Source organism: Otolemur garnettii, unplaced genomic scaffold (assembly GCF_000181295.1).
Source record: "Otolemur garnettii isolate 467f Iridium unplaced genomic scaffold, OtoGar3 scaffold00091, whole genome shotgun sequence".
NCBI classification, from domain to species: Eukaryota; Metazoa; Chordata; class Mammalia; order Primates; family Galagidae; genus Otolemur; species Otolemur garnettii.
The window spans coordinates 2213205-2231826 of NW_003852486.1; the positions used below are offsets into that span (position 1 = coordinate 2213205).

The following is an 18622-nucleotide window of genomic DNA, read 5'->3' on the forward strand; positions in this document are numbered from 1 at the left end:
CTAAAAAAAAAAAAAAAATGAAAGAAAGAAAGAAAGAAAGAGAGGAAGGAAGGAAGGAAGGAAGGAAGGATGAAAGGAAGGAAGGAAAAAGAAAACCTTTACTGAGACAGTAGTATCATGATTTCTCCAAAGCAATTGAATCATATACATTTTCCTTTTGAATTGTGTGAAGTTCTTCAGTTAAGTTGAAGGCTAATCCATTCTGCTGATCAGTTATACTTCAGGTTGAAAGAGGCAATTGTATGTTCTTTGGAATATTATTGGGATCTAAACATCCTACAAATTTGACAATACATTTTTTCACCATTTCTACATCACTGAATGGCTTCCCTTTTTCCTAAGTATACAATCTACTTTTTAAGTAACTTCATTGGCATTATTTCTAAGTCTTGTTTCTACTTGAAAGAATTATCCTTGCTTTGGCTTTTCATCTTTTGGTTTCTGCAATACAACTTCTCATACTTCTCCCGCTCATTTAAATCCAAATTCAGCAGCATATCAAAAAGTAATCCATCATGATATAGTAGGTAGGCTTCATTCCAGTAATGAAAGGATGGTTCAACACATGCAAATCTATAAATATGACTCACCACATAAATAGAAGCCAATGCAAAGACCATATGATCATCTCAATAGACAAAGGAAAGCATCTGATAAAATTCAGCACCTTGTTACAATAACTCTTAACAAAATAGGCATAGATAGAACATATTTCAAAATTATAAAAGCCATATACAAAAGCCTAACTGCCAACCTCATACAGAATTGGGAAAGACTAAAAGGTTTCCTGCTCAGATTTCAAACTAAACAAGGTTTCCAACTATGTGACTTTCATTTATCATAGTGTTAGAAGTCCTAGCAAGAGCAATCAGAAAAAGAGAAGAAAGTCAAGGATATCCAAATTGGGGAAGAATAAATCAAATTATCATTATTTGCTGATTATATGATCTAATACCTAGAAAAACATGAAGATTTCACTAGGAGAATCCAAAAATTCATGAATAAATTCAGCATAGTATCAGGCTACAAAATCAATGTACACATATCAATAGCATCCTTTTTAAATTTCATTTTTATTTAAAATTATAACTGTATACATTTATAGGGCATGATGTGATGATTTGATATACAATGTGGAATGCTTAAATCAAACTGATCAACACAACCATCACCTCACTTATTTATTTTTTTGTGGTAAGATGTCTAATTTAAAATGTTGTTTTATTTCTTTTGTCTGTTTGCTTTTAACTTAATTGTTATTAAACCATAACTGTATACATTTATGGAGTACAATGTGATGATTTGATATACAATATGGAATGCTTAAATCAAATTGATTCACATAACCATCACTTCACTTATTTTTTTGTGGTAAGACATTTATAATGTACTCCTAGATGTTTCGAATTGTAACCCTACATTGTGCACATTAGGTGAGATCTCAGAAAATACCTTCCCTCCTCAAACCAATCACCCTCCATCCTCCCCTCCCCCCTCTTCTCTCCCTGTCCTCTAGCAAGACTATAATTGTGTCTTATTATTTGTATTAGTGTGTTTTTATATATTGGTTTCATGTTATTATTGAGTATATTGAATACTTTCCCCCCATTCTTGAGATACTTTACAAAGTATTAAACCTGTAGATTTCTTTGGGTAGTATGGACATTTTAACAATGTCGATTCTTCCCAACCATAAGCATGGCATGTTCTTTCATGTTTTAACATCTCCTGCTATTTCTTTTCTCAGGACTTCATAATTCTCTTTATAGAGATCATTCACATCTTTTGTTAGATATATTCCCAGGTATTTGATCTTCTTTGGCACTATTAAAAAAAGAATAGAGTCTTTGATTGTATTCTTGACTTTACTATTGTTGATATATATAAAGGTACTGGTTTGTAGGTATTGATTTTGTATCCCGAGACACTGCTATATTTCTTCTACATCACTTCTAAGAGGTTTATAGTTTAGTCCTTGTGGTTTTCCGTGTGAAATGTCATGTCATTCACAAAAAGTGAGTTTGACATCCCCTGTCCTATTTGAATACCTCTGATCTCCATCTCTCACCTCATTATGATGGCTAGGACTTCCAGTACTATGTTCAATAGCAGTGGTGACAATAGGTATTGTTGTCTAGTTCCAGATCTGAGTGGAAATTCTTTCAATTTTACTTCATCCAATATGATATTAGCTGTTGGTTTGCTGTAGATGGCCTCGATCAGTTTAGGAAATGTCCCATATAACCTATTTTCCTGTGTTCTAATTATGAAAAAATGCTGGCTGAATAATACCAAAAGCCTTATCTGCATCAATTGCTAGAATCATATGGTCTTTGTTTTTTATTTTATTTATGTGATGGTGTATTAAATTTATAGATTTACATATGTTCAACCAACCTTGTAACCCAGGGATGAAACCAACTTGATGATGGCCTATAAGCTTTTTGATGTGCCGGTGAAATTTGTTTACTCAGATCTTATTGAATATTTTTGCATCAGTATTCCTTAATGATATTGGTATATAGTCTTCTTTCTTTGTTGGGTCCTATCTCTGTCTGGGGATCAAGGTGATTTGCTTCTTACAATGTGGTGGGGGAGGATTCCTTCCTTTTCTATGTTTTGCAAAAGAGTATATTATATAGGTACTAGTTCCTGTTTTGAGGTTTGGTAGAATTCTGATGTGAAACTGTGTGATCCTGGGCTTTTCTTTCTTAGGAGATTTTGTGTAATTGATACCATTTCAGAGCTTGATATAGGTCTATTCAAAATTTCTAATTCTTTATGTTTGAGTTTAGGAAGGTGGCATGCTTTCAGATAGTAGTCTATTTCCTCTCCATTATCATACCTATGAGAATACAGGTTTTTTGCAATCATTGAGGGTTTTTTATATGTCTGTGGTATCTGTTGTTATTTCCCCTTTATGTTTCTGATTGATGTTATTAGAGATTTTACTCTTTTGTTTCTGGTTAGTCTATCCAAAGGTTTATGAATTTTATTAAACTTTTCAAAGAAGCAAATTTCCTTTTGTTGATCTTCTGGATGATCCTTTTGTTTTCAATTTCATTTAATTCTGCTCTAATTTTGGTTATTTCTTTTCTTCTTCTGAGTTTGGGGTTGGATTTATCTTCCTTTTCCAGTTGGTTAAAGTGGCCTATTAGGTTGGTGACTTGCTCTCTTTCTGTTTTCTTGATGAAGGCTTCTAATGCTATAAATTTCCCTATTAGGACTGCTTTTGCAGTATCTCACAGGTTTTGATAGTTTGTATCTTCATTAACATTGTGTTCCTAAAATCTGATGATTTTCTTCTTAATCTTTTCTTTGACCCGGCTATCAGCCAGCCTAAGGTTATTTAGTTTCAATGACTTTGTTTGAGTATGATTTCTGTTGCTGTTGAGTTCAACTTTCATTCAATCATTGTATGAGAAGATATGAGGAATAGTTCCTATTCCCTTAAATTTGTTACAGTTAGACTTGTGTCCTAAGATATGATCAGTTTTGGAGGATTATCTGTGGGCTGATGAAAAGAATGTGTATTCAGTTTTATTAGGATGAAATATTCTGTATATGTCTGTTAAGTCTATTTGTTCTATGGTCAAGGTTAAATCCATTATTTTTTTGTTTAGTTTCTTCTTTGAGGATCTGTCCAGAACTGCCAAAAGGGTATTGAAATCTCTAACTATCATAGTGGAGGAAGATATCACATTCTCCTGATCTGTTAGAGTTTGTTTTATAAATTGAGGAACATTTAGGTAGGGGACATAAATGTTAATTATTAAATCTCTTCATATTGAGTGTTTCCTTTGATAAGTATGTAATGTCCCTCATTGTCTTTCCTTATTTAGTTGGTTTAAATCCAATTGTATGTCCAAATCAAATTGCAACTCCTGCTTTTCTCTGATTTCTATTTGCACGAATTACTGTTTTCCATCCCTTCACCCTGAGTCTTATTTTATCCTTTCAGATAACCTAAGTCTCTTGGAGGCAACATATACCTGGCCTGAGTTTTTGTATCTAGTCAGCCAAACTGTGCCTCTTTAGAGGAGAATTTAAGCTATTCACATTAATTGAGAGAATTGATAGGTATGGTAGTGTTACAGCCATTTTATTTTTCAAAGGAGAAATGCATATTTTTAATCTTTTCACCATTGTGGAAGCTAGGTTTTCTTCTTTAAAGTCTGGGTGAGTTTACTTTGGTGGTAGACCATCATGCTGGTTATTATGAAAAAGGAGTTTGAGTATTTCCTTGAGAGCTGGTCTAATTATGGCAAATTTCCTTAACATATGGATGTCAATAAAGTATTTGATTTCTCCATCACAAATGAAATTCCACTTAGCTGAATACAGGATCCTAGGCTAAAAGTTGTTTTGTTTTAGAAGATTTATGACCACCCACTTCTGGCTTGAAATATTTTGGCTAAAAGATCTATGGCTATCCTGATATTTCCCCTTTGTAGGTAATACTTTCATTATACCTGACTAGTTGCTGGATTTTCTCCTTTATATTAACTTTGGCAAAGTTAATACAATGTGTCTAGGAGATGCTTTATTTGCCTTGAGTAGTTCTGGGGTTCAGAAACTATCTACTATCTGAATTTCTGTATCTCTTGCAATGCCTAGGAAATTCTCCATAATATCTTGGAGTAGAACATCTGTGCCTTTAGAACCACCCTCTTCTCCTTCAGGACCCTACAATTTAGATGTTTGATCTTTTGGCATTTCCCACAACTGTCTCAGGGAACATTTTGTTCTATTTGTCCTTTTTTCTGCCTCTTTGAATGCTTGGGATCATTGGAAAGACTTGTATTTAATTTCAGAGATTCTTTCTTCTGCTCAGCTCTATTACTGAGGTTGTCTACTGTAATGAGAAGCTACTCAATACCCTTTTCACTTCCTTAAGCTCTGCTATACCCCTTCTCATTATGTCCTTATACTTGGTGACTTTATCTTTGATTTCATTAATTTCTTTTTTTTATTTATTTTTTTATTTTTATTTTTTTTTTTTTTTTGCAGTTTTGGCTGGGGCTGGGTTTGAACCCACCACCTCTGGCATATGAGGCCGGTGCCCTACTCCTTTGAGTCACAGGCACTGCCCTCTCATTAATTTCTTGAGACAACTTTTGAACTTCTTTTTGGATTTCTATTTCTATCTTTTCCTCCATTCTCTTCATCTTACTTGCTTTCTATATTCTCAATTCTATTTCTGACATTGGAGCCATTTCTCTATGGATGGTATTTTCTGTTGTGTCTCCTTTATAATCCCTTGGGGGAGTTAATCTACTCTGATTTTTCATGCTGCCAGAGTTCTTCTGCTGGTTACTCCCTATGAGTATTTTCCATTATTTGGCAATTAAAACTGGTGGAGTGAGACTGGATTGGGGGCCCCAGGAACTGGAGCTAACCAGCCATTTACCAATGAGCTGTGGCTTGTGACTGTGGCTGATGTGAAGTTCTCTATAAAAAGAACTAAAAAACCCTGAGAAAAGAAATAGCAGAAGGAATATAGCAGTGTCTGAGGAAATAAAATCAACACTTCTACACTGCTAGTGGGATTGCAAACTAATACAACTTTTATGGAAAGAAGTGTGGAGGACCCTCAAGGAAGTAAATTCAGCATTCCATTTGATTCCACAATTCCATTACTAGGTGTCTACCCAGAAGAACAAAAATAATTTTACCACAAAGACATTTGCATCAGAATGTTTATTGCAGCCCAATTCACAATTGCCAAGTCATGGAAGCCAAATGTTCATCAGCCCATGAATGAATTAACAAGTAATGGAATATTTATAGAATACCATGGAATACTATGCAGCCATAAAAAAGACAGCGATTTTTACATCTTTCAAGTTTACCTGGATGGAGTTCAAACACATTCTTCTTAAAAGTATCTCAAGAATGAGGCGAAAGTATCCAATATACTCAATAATAATATGAAACTTATATATAAATACTTATACACTCATACAAATGATAAAACACAATTATAGTCTAACAAGGGGCACGGGTGACCAGGGACAGGGAAAGGGAAGGGGAGAGGGAGAATGGTGGGAGAAGGGAGGACATTTGGTGGTATTTCCCCTAATGTGCACAATGTAAGGGTATATTTAAATAACTAAGAGTAAATTTCAGATGTCTATCCATAAAAAAATAAGTGAATGTTGATGGCTGTTACTCAGTTTGAGTTAAGCATTCAAAATTGTGTACCAAGAGAGCCAAAGATGGGAGAAGAGCAGGGCGTTTGAGCACATTGGACTCCTCTCCTCTCTTTACCTTGCTCTAAATGCCTGCCTGCCTGCCTGCCTTCCCACTCACTCCTCAGAACATGTTCTACCTGGCCACCTCTACAAGTTCCATTTAAACAAAGGCATCAAATAGGTATATATGTCCCTGCATCAGGCTCAGAAAGTTCAAGTCATGTATGTCTGAATTGATGGTACTGGAGGACTACACTACAAGATCTACACCATGGACTGCATGCCCAAGTATGTAGAAGAATTACCTGAGTGGGATTTTGGTGGCCTTCTTACCGTCTGAAGGCTCCAATAGTGACATGTGTCTTGTGTTTGGTGCCAGGTTTGGGGACCACTTCCACAAGGACCCCAACAAGCTAGTGTTCTACAAAGTTTCCAAGTTCAATTGAAAGCCTGCAGAGACCACCAATTTGATGCAGGCAGAATGGGGACCAAAGACCCCATACGTGGCAAGGGAAAACACACTAAGAAAAAGGAAAAAGTAAAGAAATAAGCTGAGCAAGGTGAAATAAAGAAAAGTAGAAATTAGTTTAACTAGTCCTTGTTAGATTAATTTACCTTTAAACCAGCCACTAAATTTCTTATCTGAGCAGTTTCCTAGAAGCCTGGCCTATAGGGGATACAGCTTGCAAATATCCATTCTGGGTCTCCAAACACTCTGAAGGAATAATGGCCACAGAGGGAACTGTGTACAAGGCCTAGCAGGAAACATGAACTAGGCTGTATCCTGCCCAGTCAACAGCCAAAGCAAATACCCATTGTTGAGATTTGTATATGGCTCAGGCAGAGATCACGGGAACAGCTCAAGCTCTGAAATATGGGTAAAAGAGCTTATATCCCTTGTCATAGAGGCAGACCCTCTGAGTTGGAGAAGAAAGGATAATTTTTCTTTCCCACTGATCCTTCAGAGGAGATTGATGCCAGTGACATTTTACTCCACAGTGAACTAGCAGAAATTAACACCACCCTGGGAATCTGTGTGTGTATGACCACAGACAAGAGGCTGCCCTCTCACAAGGCTCAGGGTTCAGATTTCTCAAAGCTGCTCAGACACTTAAAGTTAATGATTACAGAAACAATAGGAGCTGACATGCTTGCTCCTAGAAACTGCTGGCATCTTTGTTCCCTTCCTCAGCTTACCTTCTGAGCTAAATGAGTAAATAGCCTTCAATAAAAGCTAAGTGGAACCACTGTGAGCCCCACAAGCTAGCTGTGGTCCCCTATGCTCCCATCTTTGAAAATTCTATTCTATATGTCTTATCTTTTTGTCTCTCATCATTTCTAGCTTCACTTTTCTTTAGTTGACTGCCACCAGCTCCACAGGTCTTAAAGGACCCTGTCTCTGGGGTGGAACCCCAGCAGTTTGAGGCAGACCTGTGAGTTGATAATGGATATGGTGAGCATTCAGCACCCATGGTTTGGAATGGAGCAGAAATATACTCTGATGGGTCCAGATGGGCACCCCTTTGATTGCGCTCCACCAGCTTCCCTGAGCCTCAAGGTCCTTATTACTGTGGCATGAGAGCAGACAGAGCCTATGGCAGGGCTGTTGTGGAAGATTATTACAGAGTCTGCTTATATGCTGCAGTCAAGATTGCTGGGACTAATGCCAAAGTCATGCCTGCCCAGTGGAAATTCCAAATTGGATCCTGTAAAGGAATCAGCATGGGAGATCATCTCTGGGTGGCTTGTTTGATCTTGCATGATGTATGTGAAGACTTTGGAGTAATAGAAACCTTTTATCCTAAGCCCATTTCTGGGAACTGAAATGGTGCAGGCTCTCATACCAACTTCAGTACCAAGGCCATGCAGAAGGAGAATGGTCTAAAGTACACTGAGGATGCCATCGAGAAACTAAGCAAACAGACCAGTACCACATTTGTGCCTATGATCCCAAAGGAGGCCTGGACAATGCCAGGTGCCTAACTGGATTCCATGAAACCTCCAACACCAATGACTTTTCTCCTGGTGTAGCAAACCATAGTACAAGCATCCTTATTTCCTAGACTGTCAGCTAGGAAAAGAATAGCTAGTTTGAAGATCATTGTCCCTTTACCAACTGTGACCTCTTCTTGGTGACAGAAGCCCTCATTCATACATGTCTTCTCAATGAAACTGGCAATGGGCCCTTACAGTACAAAAACTAAGTGGACTAGACTTTCAGCTGTTGAGCCCCTTCTGGTTCTCCATCCCACTCTAAATCTTCCCCCTCTCCCAGTTGTCCCAACTGTAACTCAAAAGGGTAGAATCTCATGGTACTCTTTTATTCCTCATGCCCAGTTAATCTTGCTTTCTTTGGCCAAATAGAGGGGTCAAGTTCTTAATCTCTTTTCATTCACTCTCCTTTTTTTCCCTATCACTGAAGCTTTCTTTTTTTTTTTTTTTTTTAATTTCACTGAAGCTTTCTAATGTGTTAGTGGGGACGGAAGGAAGTAACCGCTACTTCCATTTAATGGAGTGTGTTTCTCCAGCAGGCATAGCTATCCAGGTGGAGCATGTCTGCTGGAGAGGGAGACTTATACTTCAGGGTAGCTGGAATTGAAAGGCCTGGCTTACTCTAGTTTAGCATTTCCCTTGGTGGAAAAGTTAAAGAAATTATAACCAACATGCTGCTATAAATGGGAATTGAGAGAGAAAATAGAAGTTGGAGATGAGGAAGGGAAATGCCCTTGGTCTCAAGCCACACTTCCCTTGCTTGAGGCTAAATGCCCTCACCTCAACAAAGAGTTCAGAGTAAACAGATGGATATCCCTACCTTAAAAGAAGAAAAGGTTCTTATGGCTTGGTGCTCCTTTATAACAAAAGAAGAGCAGTATTTTTATATTTAAATATAAAAACAAAAAAAATTATAAGTATGGGTGTGTGGACTGTATGTGCTCCTAAAGATGAAAACCACAAAGTAAAGTAAGTTTAGTGAGAAGTATCTTTTCAAAGAGGAGGTGGGAGAAGTGGTGCTTCAAAAGTTGGTGATTGGGGGTTAATTCCTTGTTAACACTTCAGGGTCTCTGCCCTGCCCACCTTCTGGAGGAAGTGGGTGCTGGTAAATTGACAGGTGGATGCACACTAACTAGCAGTCACTTGATCGCTATGGTTCTGTTTTACAAGATACATGTACTTCTCCACACACAGGTTTAGAAATGAGTTGGCTGGTCAACTTGAGCATGTTACCGACAGAGGGAATATAGATGTATTGGGGTTATTGTCTGGTGGGAATAGCATGTCACTAAAGCAGGCCTTTTGAGATTTAAAAAAAATTAAGAGCAAAATAGAAGTTTAAATTTTAATCATATTTGTGGGGTTTCTAAGTAATTTTACATAATTGCTTATTTGCTTCAACTGTGCCCTTTTACCTCTGCTCTTGGAATAGACAGAGACAGGGCTGGTGGCAAAAACACTTGTTATTTTGTGCCATTTTCTTCTCCCAGTGCAAAATACTCTTTCCCTTTGTTAAGATTGCAGAGGAGTTATTTTTTCTTTTCTAATTAAAAAGAAAAAAAAACTCTTCATCCCGACATTTCCCCTCCTGCTCTGTGGTGGTTTTTGTATTGGCTGCAGCAGAATAGCTGTGGTTCTCTTGCTATGATGACTTCTGTCTGCCATGTACACTATGTTCAGAGTTAGATAACTCCTCATTGTAAACAAACTGTATAACTTCCCAGAGCAGCTCTTATAAATCAGCCTAACATTTATAAGTTCAAAAAAAATTGTATATCAAATCATCACACTGTACCCAATAAATATATACAGTTATGATTTTAATTATAAATTAATAAAGTAAATAAATAAATTTTTATATAAAGCACTCTAGAAGAAAATATTGGAAAAACTCTATTTATAAACAAAGAATTGCCTAGGCAAAGAATTGATGAAGAAGATCCCCAAAGGAATCATAGCAGGAGCAAAAATTAACATATGGGACCTGATCAAATTGAAAAGCTTCTGCACAGCCAAAGAAACAATAAATAGTGCAAACAATGTACAAAATGAAAGAAAATACATGCATACCATACATTGGATAAAGGGCTGATAAAGAGAATCTACAAAGAACTCAAGAAAATCAAAAAAGTAAAAAAAAAAAAAAACTATTAAAAGGTGAGCAAAAACCATGAACAGAAGCTTTTCAAAAGAAGACACATTGATGACAAATAAACATGTGGGAAAATGCTCCACATCTCTAATCAGGGGAATGCAAATAAAAACCATAATGAGGCATCACTTAACTCTAGTGACAACAGCTGTTATCAAAAAAAATCCCCAAACAGCAGACACTGTGGTGGATGCAGAGAGAAAGGAACACTCCCACTATTGCTGGGACTACAAACAAGTGTCACCTCTATAGAAAGTCACATGGAGATAAAGAACAAAAGGTAGACCTACCTTCTGATTCAACTATACAGCTATTGGTTATTTACCCAAATAAAAAGGTCATTTCATCAAAAAGTCATGTGTACTCAAATATTTATTGCAGCACAATTCAGACTGCAAATATGTGTATCCAACCCAAGTACTCATCAAGACTTGAGTGGATTAATAAAACAAGTATATGAATTCTATGGAGTACTAAACAGCCATTAAAAATTGGTGAACTAATACCTTTCCTGACAACCAGGATGGAAAGGAAGACCAATCTTATGCAAGAATGGAAAAGGCAAACACCTCAGGTACTCACTATTAAATTGGAATCAATGGATAAACACATGTGTGCACATTTGGTAGTCAAACTCAATGGAAAGAAAGCAAATGGGAGGGGGGCGGGAAGAGTTGGGTAAATTCACACCTAACAGGTATAATCATCACTACATGGGTAAAAGACACACAGACAATTTTGACTCAAACTATACAAAAGCAATACAGGTAACCAAAATATTTGTAACCCAGTAATATTTTGAAATAAGTATAATAAATTAAATAATTGATTAATTCAAAATTAGGAATGCAAAATATAAAAATGTAGTCTGTGAATTAAACGCATTCTAAATTAAAAAACATATGCATAGACTGGCTGAATGAATGATAAACATAAATTCAAGTTCCCTACTAGAAATTTACTATAACTGTGAAGACTAACAATGAAGGATTATAAAAAAATATTTCACTCAAATGGAAGTTAAAAGCATGAGAGAGTAGCTAGACTTCTAACAAAAAAGATAGACTTTAAGTCAACAAACATAGGAAGACAAACAAGGTTTTTATATAAACAGGTCAATTTAGCGAGAAGATACAATAATTATCAACATATATACATATATACCTATCACCAGAGCACCCAAATATATAAAGCAAATATTTTTAGCAAAAAATCTGGAGGGGAAAAACGTGAAAAAAAATTTTTAAAGGAAAAAAACTACATGTATGTGTATTTGCTGAACATTGCCCGGCCAACAGGTGATCTTCTGGGGTATGTGATGCTAATCACAACGCTGAGACAGCTGTGTAAGATGGAGATGGGAAGCCTCTGCTAACTTCTTTGCCCTCAAACTCCACAGGGTTGGGAGCCTAAAGCTCTCCTCAGCCCGCTTAATAGACACACCTTGACCTTTCGAACTGTGTCCCTTGGCTACACAGTGGTTTTCCCAGGAAACCATGTGTTGCTTGGATCTCTCCAGAAGTGGCTGCCCACTTAGGAGGCACAACAAAACCATCCTCTTTCTAGAAGCCTGAGGGCAAAGCCTGCCACACAGCTCTCCCATGATGGCTGTGCCCTGCCCCGCCTGTGGCGGAACAACGAAAGCTCTGCTCCATCCCGTGGCTCAGTCCTGACCTCTAGGTGCTCTTCAAAGTCACTTGCTTGCTAGCCCAAGCAAGATAACTCAACCAAATGCCCTAGTCCAAAAAAAAAAAAACACACAGAAAAGGCCTTCCCTGCCTGCAAACTCTCCACCACCGCAGCTGCCATGGGTAGCCAGCCTCTGCCCAAATGCAAACACCTGCCGCTTCTCCACTTCTTTCGTTCTCCTGCTGGGGTCCTGAAGTCTCCCACTGTTTCCCTGTGCCCCTGAAGAGATATTTCTGGGCAGAGCACACAAGCCAGAAATGCCTGGAATCTTCTCTGCCCAATCTCACCACAACTAGTTGCAAAGAAGCTGTCTCTAGTCTGCCATCTATGTCCGCCCCTCGAACATCCTCCTTTTGGTGGGAAATTTTCTTTATTGAGTTTGAACTTACAGTCATCTTCTTGTAAAAGCCACCAGACTCAAAATGGAGTCACAGTGTAAAAAAATAATAATAGCAAATAGCTCTGGGGAAGGTCACAGAGAGGGCTCTCCTGCTTGTTGCCTACTCACAAAAACTATCAACAAAGTCTCTGAAATACTCGAGGCTTTGCACAAAGGGCATCATGAACTTACACAAAAATACTTCTGCAAAGACATCTGTGCAGAAGCTGCCTGTCCCACCTCTGACAGGCATCACCCTTGTTATTAATCTGTCTAATCATGGAAAATTATTTCAGAACAATTTTGTAATTCTCAGGTTTTCTTTAAAAGTTTGTCTTCCTATACCGCTTGTCATATGCACATATGGTTTACTACAGCACCCAGATGTCCATTGAGATGCACTCTTCCCAAATAAATATCTTTGTCTTCTGGAGAGACTCTCTTTCTGTTTGTCATCTGTGTTGACATTCTTAACATATGTGACACAGACTTACTGACCTCCAGTTAAAGCTAAAACCAAGATCTCTCCCCCTATCTTCCTTCCCTCGGGTCCAACTCAGATTCTAACATGGTCTTGGCAACACTGAATACTCTCTTCTGGTGAAATAATTTTGTCTAAATTACGGTTGTCATACTTTGGGGTTACCTTCTCTGACAATTTGGTGAGTGTTGGAATAATATATTGTGATAGTCTTTTGTGCCCTGCCAACTCATTGGATTAATTTTGAAAGTGAGGAACAGTTGATATTTGGTTCACATCAATTGTAACTTTGGAGGCTACTCTTATTAATACTATGAACCAGTCATTTCTGAGAATAGCAATTGCCAATTTCTTATTTTTATTTTTATTTTCCCCTATTTAATAGAAGGAGGTAGTGACACCCCTTTCCACTTGGAATCATTTATCATCATATTTATGCATGATATGTAGATTTATACAAATTTATGATATTTTCCAAATTAGAGACAATTAAAAAATCATCCTTAGGACTTTGCATTATGATAGGAGCCCATACATGCTCTGTAGCAAATATATTTGTGCCTTGTTTTTGCTCCATGAAACTGTCTTTCTCTTCCTCAGTAAACTTCATCTTAAGCTTGCAATAATATATCACATTTAAACCAACATATGGTTAAAATACAAATTTTCAATCAGTGGATTCTAAAAATATTGTCAAAACTTGCAAAATTCAAACAAAAAGATGACAAGAGATGATGACCCCTTATAATGAACACTCTGTGTAACTGGTATAGAAATTGGCAGCCTCCTTGGTCCCCTTATTAACTAACACCTTATGTGCGGATATGAAGGCATAAATGTAGACAGAAGTCATGAGATAGTAAAAAAGAAGAATATGGCTCTACTGCTTCAAGAATCTCACTGAAACCGGCACCTTTGACTTAGGTGGGAGGTGTACAGAGCACAGCCCCAGGAGTTTTGCTTATCTCCTGAACACTTGTTTGAAAAACTTGTTTTGTCTTCAGTTCAGGGGCTACTGAAGAGAAGGGGAGCAAGTGCCATGTTTGCCTCAACATTAGCTAAGATGTAAGATAATATTGCCTGGATTATGAGTAGCAGGTCTATGACATTAGATTCTAGGATTTAGGTTGGTATTTCTACAGCACACTTAGAATTTAAAAGCTCTGCCTTCATGTAAGTGAAAATCTACACAAACACACACACACAGCCAGATTAGAACAGAGGGTAAGAGACACCAGACAAGGAGGGGTAAGATAAGAAAGAGAAGACCTTGAGAACATTAGGAAGCAGTGAGAGAGGGTCTGAGAAGAGAAGGCAGTAGACAGGGAGGAAGGCTGAGTCGGGTGGATAAGCCAAAGCCTCCACCTAGGTTAGAGCAGACTGGAAGATAAACAATTTTTAAATATCACTCTCTTATGCTACACATGTGGGGAAAAGGCGAGGAAGGTGAAATGACCCTTAAGAAGCACAGGGGGGCTTTTCAAGGTGGTGTGAAGGAAGCTGAGGAGCAGCAGAAAGTCAGGGAGGAAATAGAAAGTCTACAAGTCAGGGCAAGGCTGGGGCAGGGGTGGAGGGCAAGAGGTAGGCTACAAGGTTAAAGGATGTGGGAGGCATATCCTTTTCCTCTGAAGCACAATTTGCATGCGAGAGGTAATTGTCAGTTGGAAGAAAGAGGAAGTCCTTACAGGTACTGAGAAGAAGGTTTGCTGAAATCAGAGATCAAACAACAGCTCTACAAGTCAGAAGTTCCATCTCCTGGAGAAATGCTGCTTCTGCCATTTGAATTGTTCGCTGTTCTCCTCCCAGGTGCTGACAGCGAGGATGGTAAGAGTCATTCTGGCAGCTCCCTGCACTGTTGCAAGGGTATTGGGTAAAAGTAGATTGCACTACCCAGAGGCACCTGGACCCAAAATTCCTGAGCCCTGCAGTCTCCAGCCCTCTGCTCCCATTCCAGGTGCTGGGGATGGAGCCTGAAGCTCTGGGCAGTCATATGTGTCACCCTTTATGTTTTCATCAGCATCCAGGTTCCTGTTGTCTGGATTTTTTCCATTTCTGTACCTTCTCACTCCTTCCTGCTTATCCCTTTCTTTTCACAGCCTTCCAGGGAACCACTTCTTACCATATTATCCAGATCACATCCTTTGTCAACAGCACCTGGGCAAAAAATCAAGGTTCAGGCTGGTTGGATGATTTGCAGATTCACAGCTGGGACAGTGACTCAGGCACTGCCATATTCCTGAAGCCCTGGTCCAAGGGCAACCTCAGTGATGAGGAGGTTGCTGAACTGAATATACTATTTGGAGACTACATATTTAGATTCATAGGACAAATACAGGCACATGCCAGTGCATCCCAGATGGAATGTGAGTACATAGCTCTGAACTGAAAAGACTATTTTTGCAAATTACTGAGGCCACGGATCCTCCTCCCTGCTTTCTGCTCTACCCAACTGTATGCACACACTCTCCTAAAGCAGTCTCTCACGTTTACTCTACACCTCACACCTTATTGCAGATTCTGGCCACCTCTGACTCTTCTCTGAGAGATCCAGGCTCCTTATAACCAAATCCTGCTTTGTCCTATGTGGACTTGGCTCCTCAAGAGCCTTTATTCTCTCCCTGTCCCAAGAGATCTGCACTGTGGCTCCCTCCTCTGATCCATCTCCTCAGTCGTCTCCTCCCTGCGCTGCTCTTCCTGTGGTCCTGTGTCTCAGGCTGAAGTGCTGTCTGTGCTCGGGGCTGCATCATGCTCTGCCTCCCCACCCCCACTTCTGCTATACACCCCACACCTACACAGTGATCTTCTTTCTGGAAAGCCCTAAATGCTAAATTGGGGTTGAGTCATCATTTCACATCCAATGACTTCATACCAACAAAAATCTAACACCCTCATTCCTTTTCTCATGTTTTTTTTTTTTTTAATTTGTGTTTAATTAATTGTTCTCTGTCATCTTTCTTCCTAGACCCCTTTGAGATTCAGGGCATAGCAGGTTGTGAGCTACGTTCTGGAGGTTCCATAGTAAGCTTCTTGAGGGGAGCTTTAGGAGGACTAGATTTCCTGAGTTTCGTCAATGATACATGTGTGCCTTCCCCAGAGGGGGGCACCAGGGCCCAGCAGGCTTGCATACTAATCATGAAATTTCGTGGTCTCATTGTTACTGGGAAAAAGCTCCTGTTCGAAACCTGCCCCCGATTTCTCTTGAGCGTCCTGGATGCAGGGAAGGCAGAGCTGCAAAGGCAAGGTGAGTCCTGCTCTCTTCTTCACTTCCTACCACCTGCTCTGAGCTCCAGACTAGGAGGTACCCAAGAAGGATAGTAGTTAACCAAAGAACTGTTTGGTACCAAAAATCATGGAAGGGGTCACTGTCAAACCTTAGAGGTTTCTGAGTCCCTATCATCTCAATTTGCATCATGATAAGACACCATCACTGCCCTTTTCTACCAGTGAAGCCCGAGGCCTGGCTGTCCAGTGGCCCCAGTCCCGGGCCTGGCCGTCTGCTGCTGGTCTGCCACGTCTCAGGATTCTACCCAAAGCCAGTGTGGGTGATGTGGATGCGGGGTGAGCAGGAGCAGCCGGGCACTCAGCACAGCGACCTCCAGCCCAATGCTGACTGGACATGGTATCTCCGAGCAACCCTGGATGTGGCCGCTGGGGAGGCTGCTGGTCTGTCCTGCCGGGTGAAGCACAGCAGTCTAGAGGGCCAGGACATCGTCCTCCACTGGAGTAAGAAAGAACACCACCCAGGCTGGACATGGGAGGAGGAGGTCCTCGGGCACAGAGGGAGGCCCTAGGGAAGGAGGGGCTTGATAGATGAAGTGAGAGGGAAAGAGAGACTGATTCATTTCTGGGACACAAGTTCCAACAGGAATAAAAATAGAGGAGCCAAGATATGGAAGAGGTAAGTGTGAAGGACCTGCAGATTGTTTAAGTTGGGGCTAGAAGGATCACAGGATGGATAGATGGAATCAGGAATACAGTTATGGAGGTGAGGATGACCACACATGTGAAGCAAGTGAATGGTGGTGCTGGCACACAGGCATCCAAAGGATGTCAGGGAACTCAGGACATGAGATGAGACATGACGTTCTTTTTTCCTTTGCCAATTTCCAGGACAACCCATCTCCTTTGCCTCGATCTTTGTGGCAATATTAGTGCCCTCCTTCATCCTTTTGCTGGGTCTTGCACTATGGCGTATGAGGCGCCGGTGAGTTTTGAGTTTTAATTAATCTTTCTTTTCTGTCCTTGCTCCCATTCTTTTCCATCATTTTATCTATATCCAGTCACAATCTGTCTAGCAGACCATTTCCCTCCCCCCATGTCCTTTATATGGAGATATATACTTTCTAATCCTATAAAAATACACAGAACAAAATTTAGCATCTTGACCATTTTTTGAGTGCACACTTGAGTGATGTTAAGAACATTTACATTGCTTTTCACGTTGCAAGCAATCTCCAGAGCTCTTCTATCCCTTCGGAACTGAACCTCTATTCCTATACAACAACAGCATTTCACTTTCCCCACCTCCATCCTCTGGACAAGAGCATTGTACTATCTAATATCTCTGAACTTGCCTACTCTAGGAACATCGTGTAAGTAGACTCATACACAAGTATGGTAACTGTCTTTTTGTGACTGGTTATTTCACCTACTGTAAGTTTCCCAAGGTTCAGCCATGTTGTAGACTGTGACAGGGTTTCCTTCCTTTGTGGGCTTGACACATTCAGATCATCCATTCATCCATTTGTGGTCACTACACTTGCCTCCACCTTGACCTATTGTGATTAATGCTGCCATGAACATGGGTGTACAAATACCTCTCTTTTTTTTTTTTTTTTTTGAGACAGTCTCACTATGTCAACCTCAGTAGAATGCTGTGGCATCATAGCTCACAGCAACCTCAAATTCTTGGGCTTATGCAATTCTCTTGCCTCAGCATCCCAGGTGGTTAGGACGACAGTCGTCTGCCACAACACCTGGCTATTTTTTGGTTGCACTTGTCACTGTTGTTTAGCACGCCTGGGCCGAGGTCAAACCTGCCAGCCTTGGTGTATGTGGCTGACGCCCTACTTACTGAGCTATGGGCACTGAGTCACAAATACCTCTTATATACAGCCCTACATCACGTGGTTTTCACAGGTCATATCACAATATGCCTTGAGTCCTCTACATGTCTTCGCTTCTATTTGGAATAAGGACCAAGAAGCCTAGATCCCACAATGTCAACCCGGGAGAAGATCTCCTCACATTTTATGAAATAATCATCATATTATGTCCAAATAGACTTTCAACGGAGTTTAAGACAAATTATAATTGGAATCCCAGTAGAAAATGATTTAAGAAGTCAACATATCACAATTCTGTTTCAGTAGTATGATCTATGTCTTCTATATTAAAATATGAGAAAGAATGTCTCAGAATAAAGCAAATATGATATATATTCACATAATAGTGACTTCCTTTGACTTTATATTTTTTAAAGTTTCGGTTTCTTCTGCCTAACTATAATTTCTCAAAGCTTAGATCATTTTATTGCCTAGCAGGACATTTTCATGTACTTTCTTTGTCTCTTCCTGGAGGACTTTCTCACCCTCAAAGCCCAACTGAGAAGCTTTTTCCTCCAAGGAGGCCTTTCCTGCTGCTGCCATGGAAGTAACTCTCCCTGTCTGATATCACCCTCAGATCCTCTGTACTCAACACCCACAGCATTGCAATTATTTGGCGTTTCTTCCTTC

General features: G+C 39.5%; 1 protein-coding gene and 1 pseudogene across 1 annotated transcript; both read left to right on the forward strand.

The window, feature by feature from the left end:
* Window positions 1-6041: 6041 nt before the first annotated feature.
* Window positions 6042-8398, forward strand: LOC100964798 (annotated as a pseudogene).
* A 6252-nt stretch (window positions 8399-14650) lies between these two features.
* On the forward strand, window positions 14651-17095 carry LOC100963320 (T-cell surface glycoprotein CD1b-like). Its single transcript, XM_012808548.1, has 5 exons — window positions 14651-14711; window positions 14984-15250; window positions 15850-16128; window positions 16332-16610; window positions 16998-17095. Exons 1-5 carry the CDS (start codon window positions 14651-14653, stop codon window positions 17093-17095), a joined length of 984 nt encoding a protein of 327 aa, XP_012664002.1.
* Window positions 17096-18622: the final 1527 nt, after the last annotated feature.

Coding starts and splice junctions, on each gene's coding strand:
- LOC100963320 (XM_012808548.1), top strand. CDS start 14,651: ATGCTGCTTCTGCCATTTGAATTGTTCGCTGTTCTCCTCCCAGGTGCT. Junction 15,251..15,849: donor CAGTGCATCCCAGATGGAAT/GTGAGTACATAG, acceptor CTTTCTTCCTAG/ACCCCTTTGAGATTCAGGGC. Junction 16,611..16,997: donor GGACATCGTCCTCCACTGGA/GTAAGAAAGAAC, acceptor GCCAATTTCCAG/GACAACCCATCTCCTTTGCC.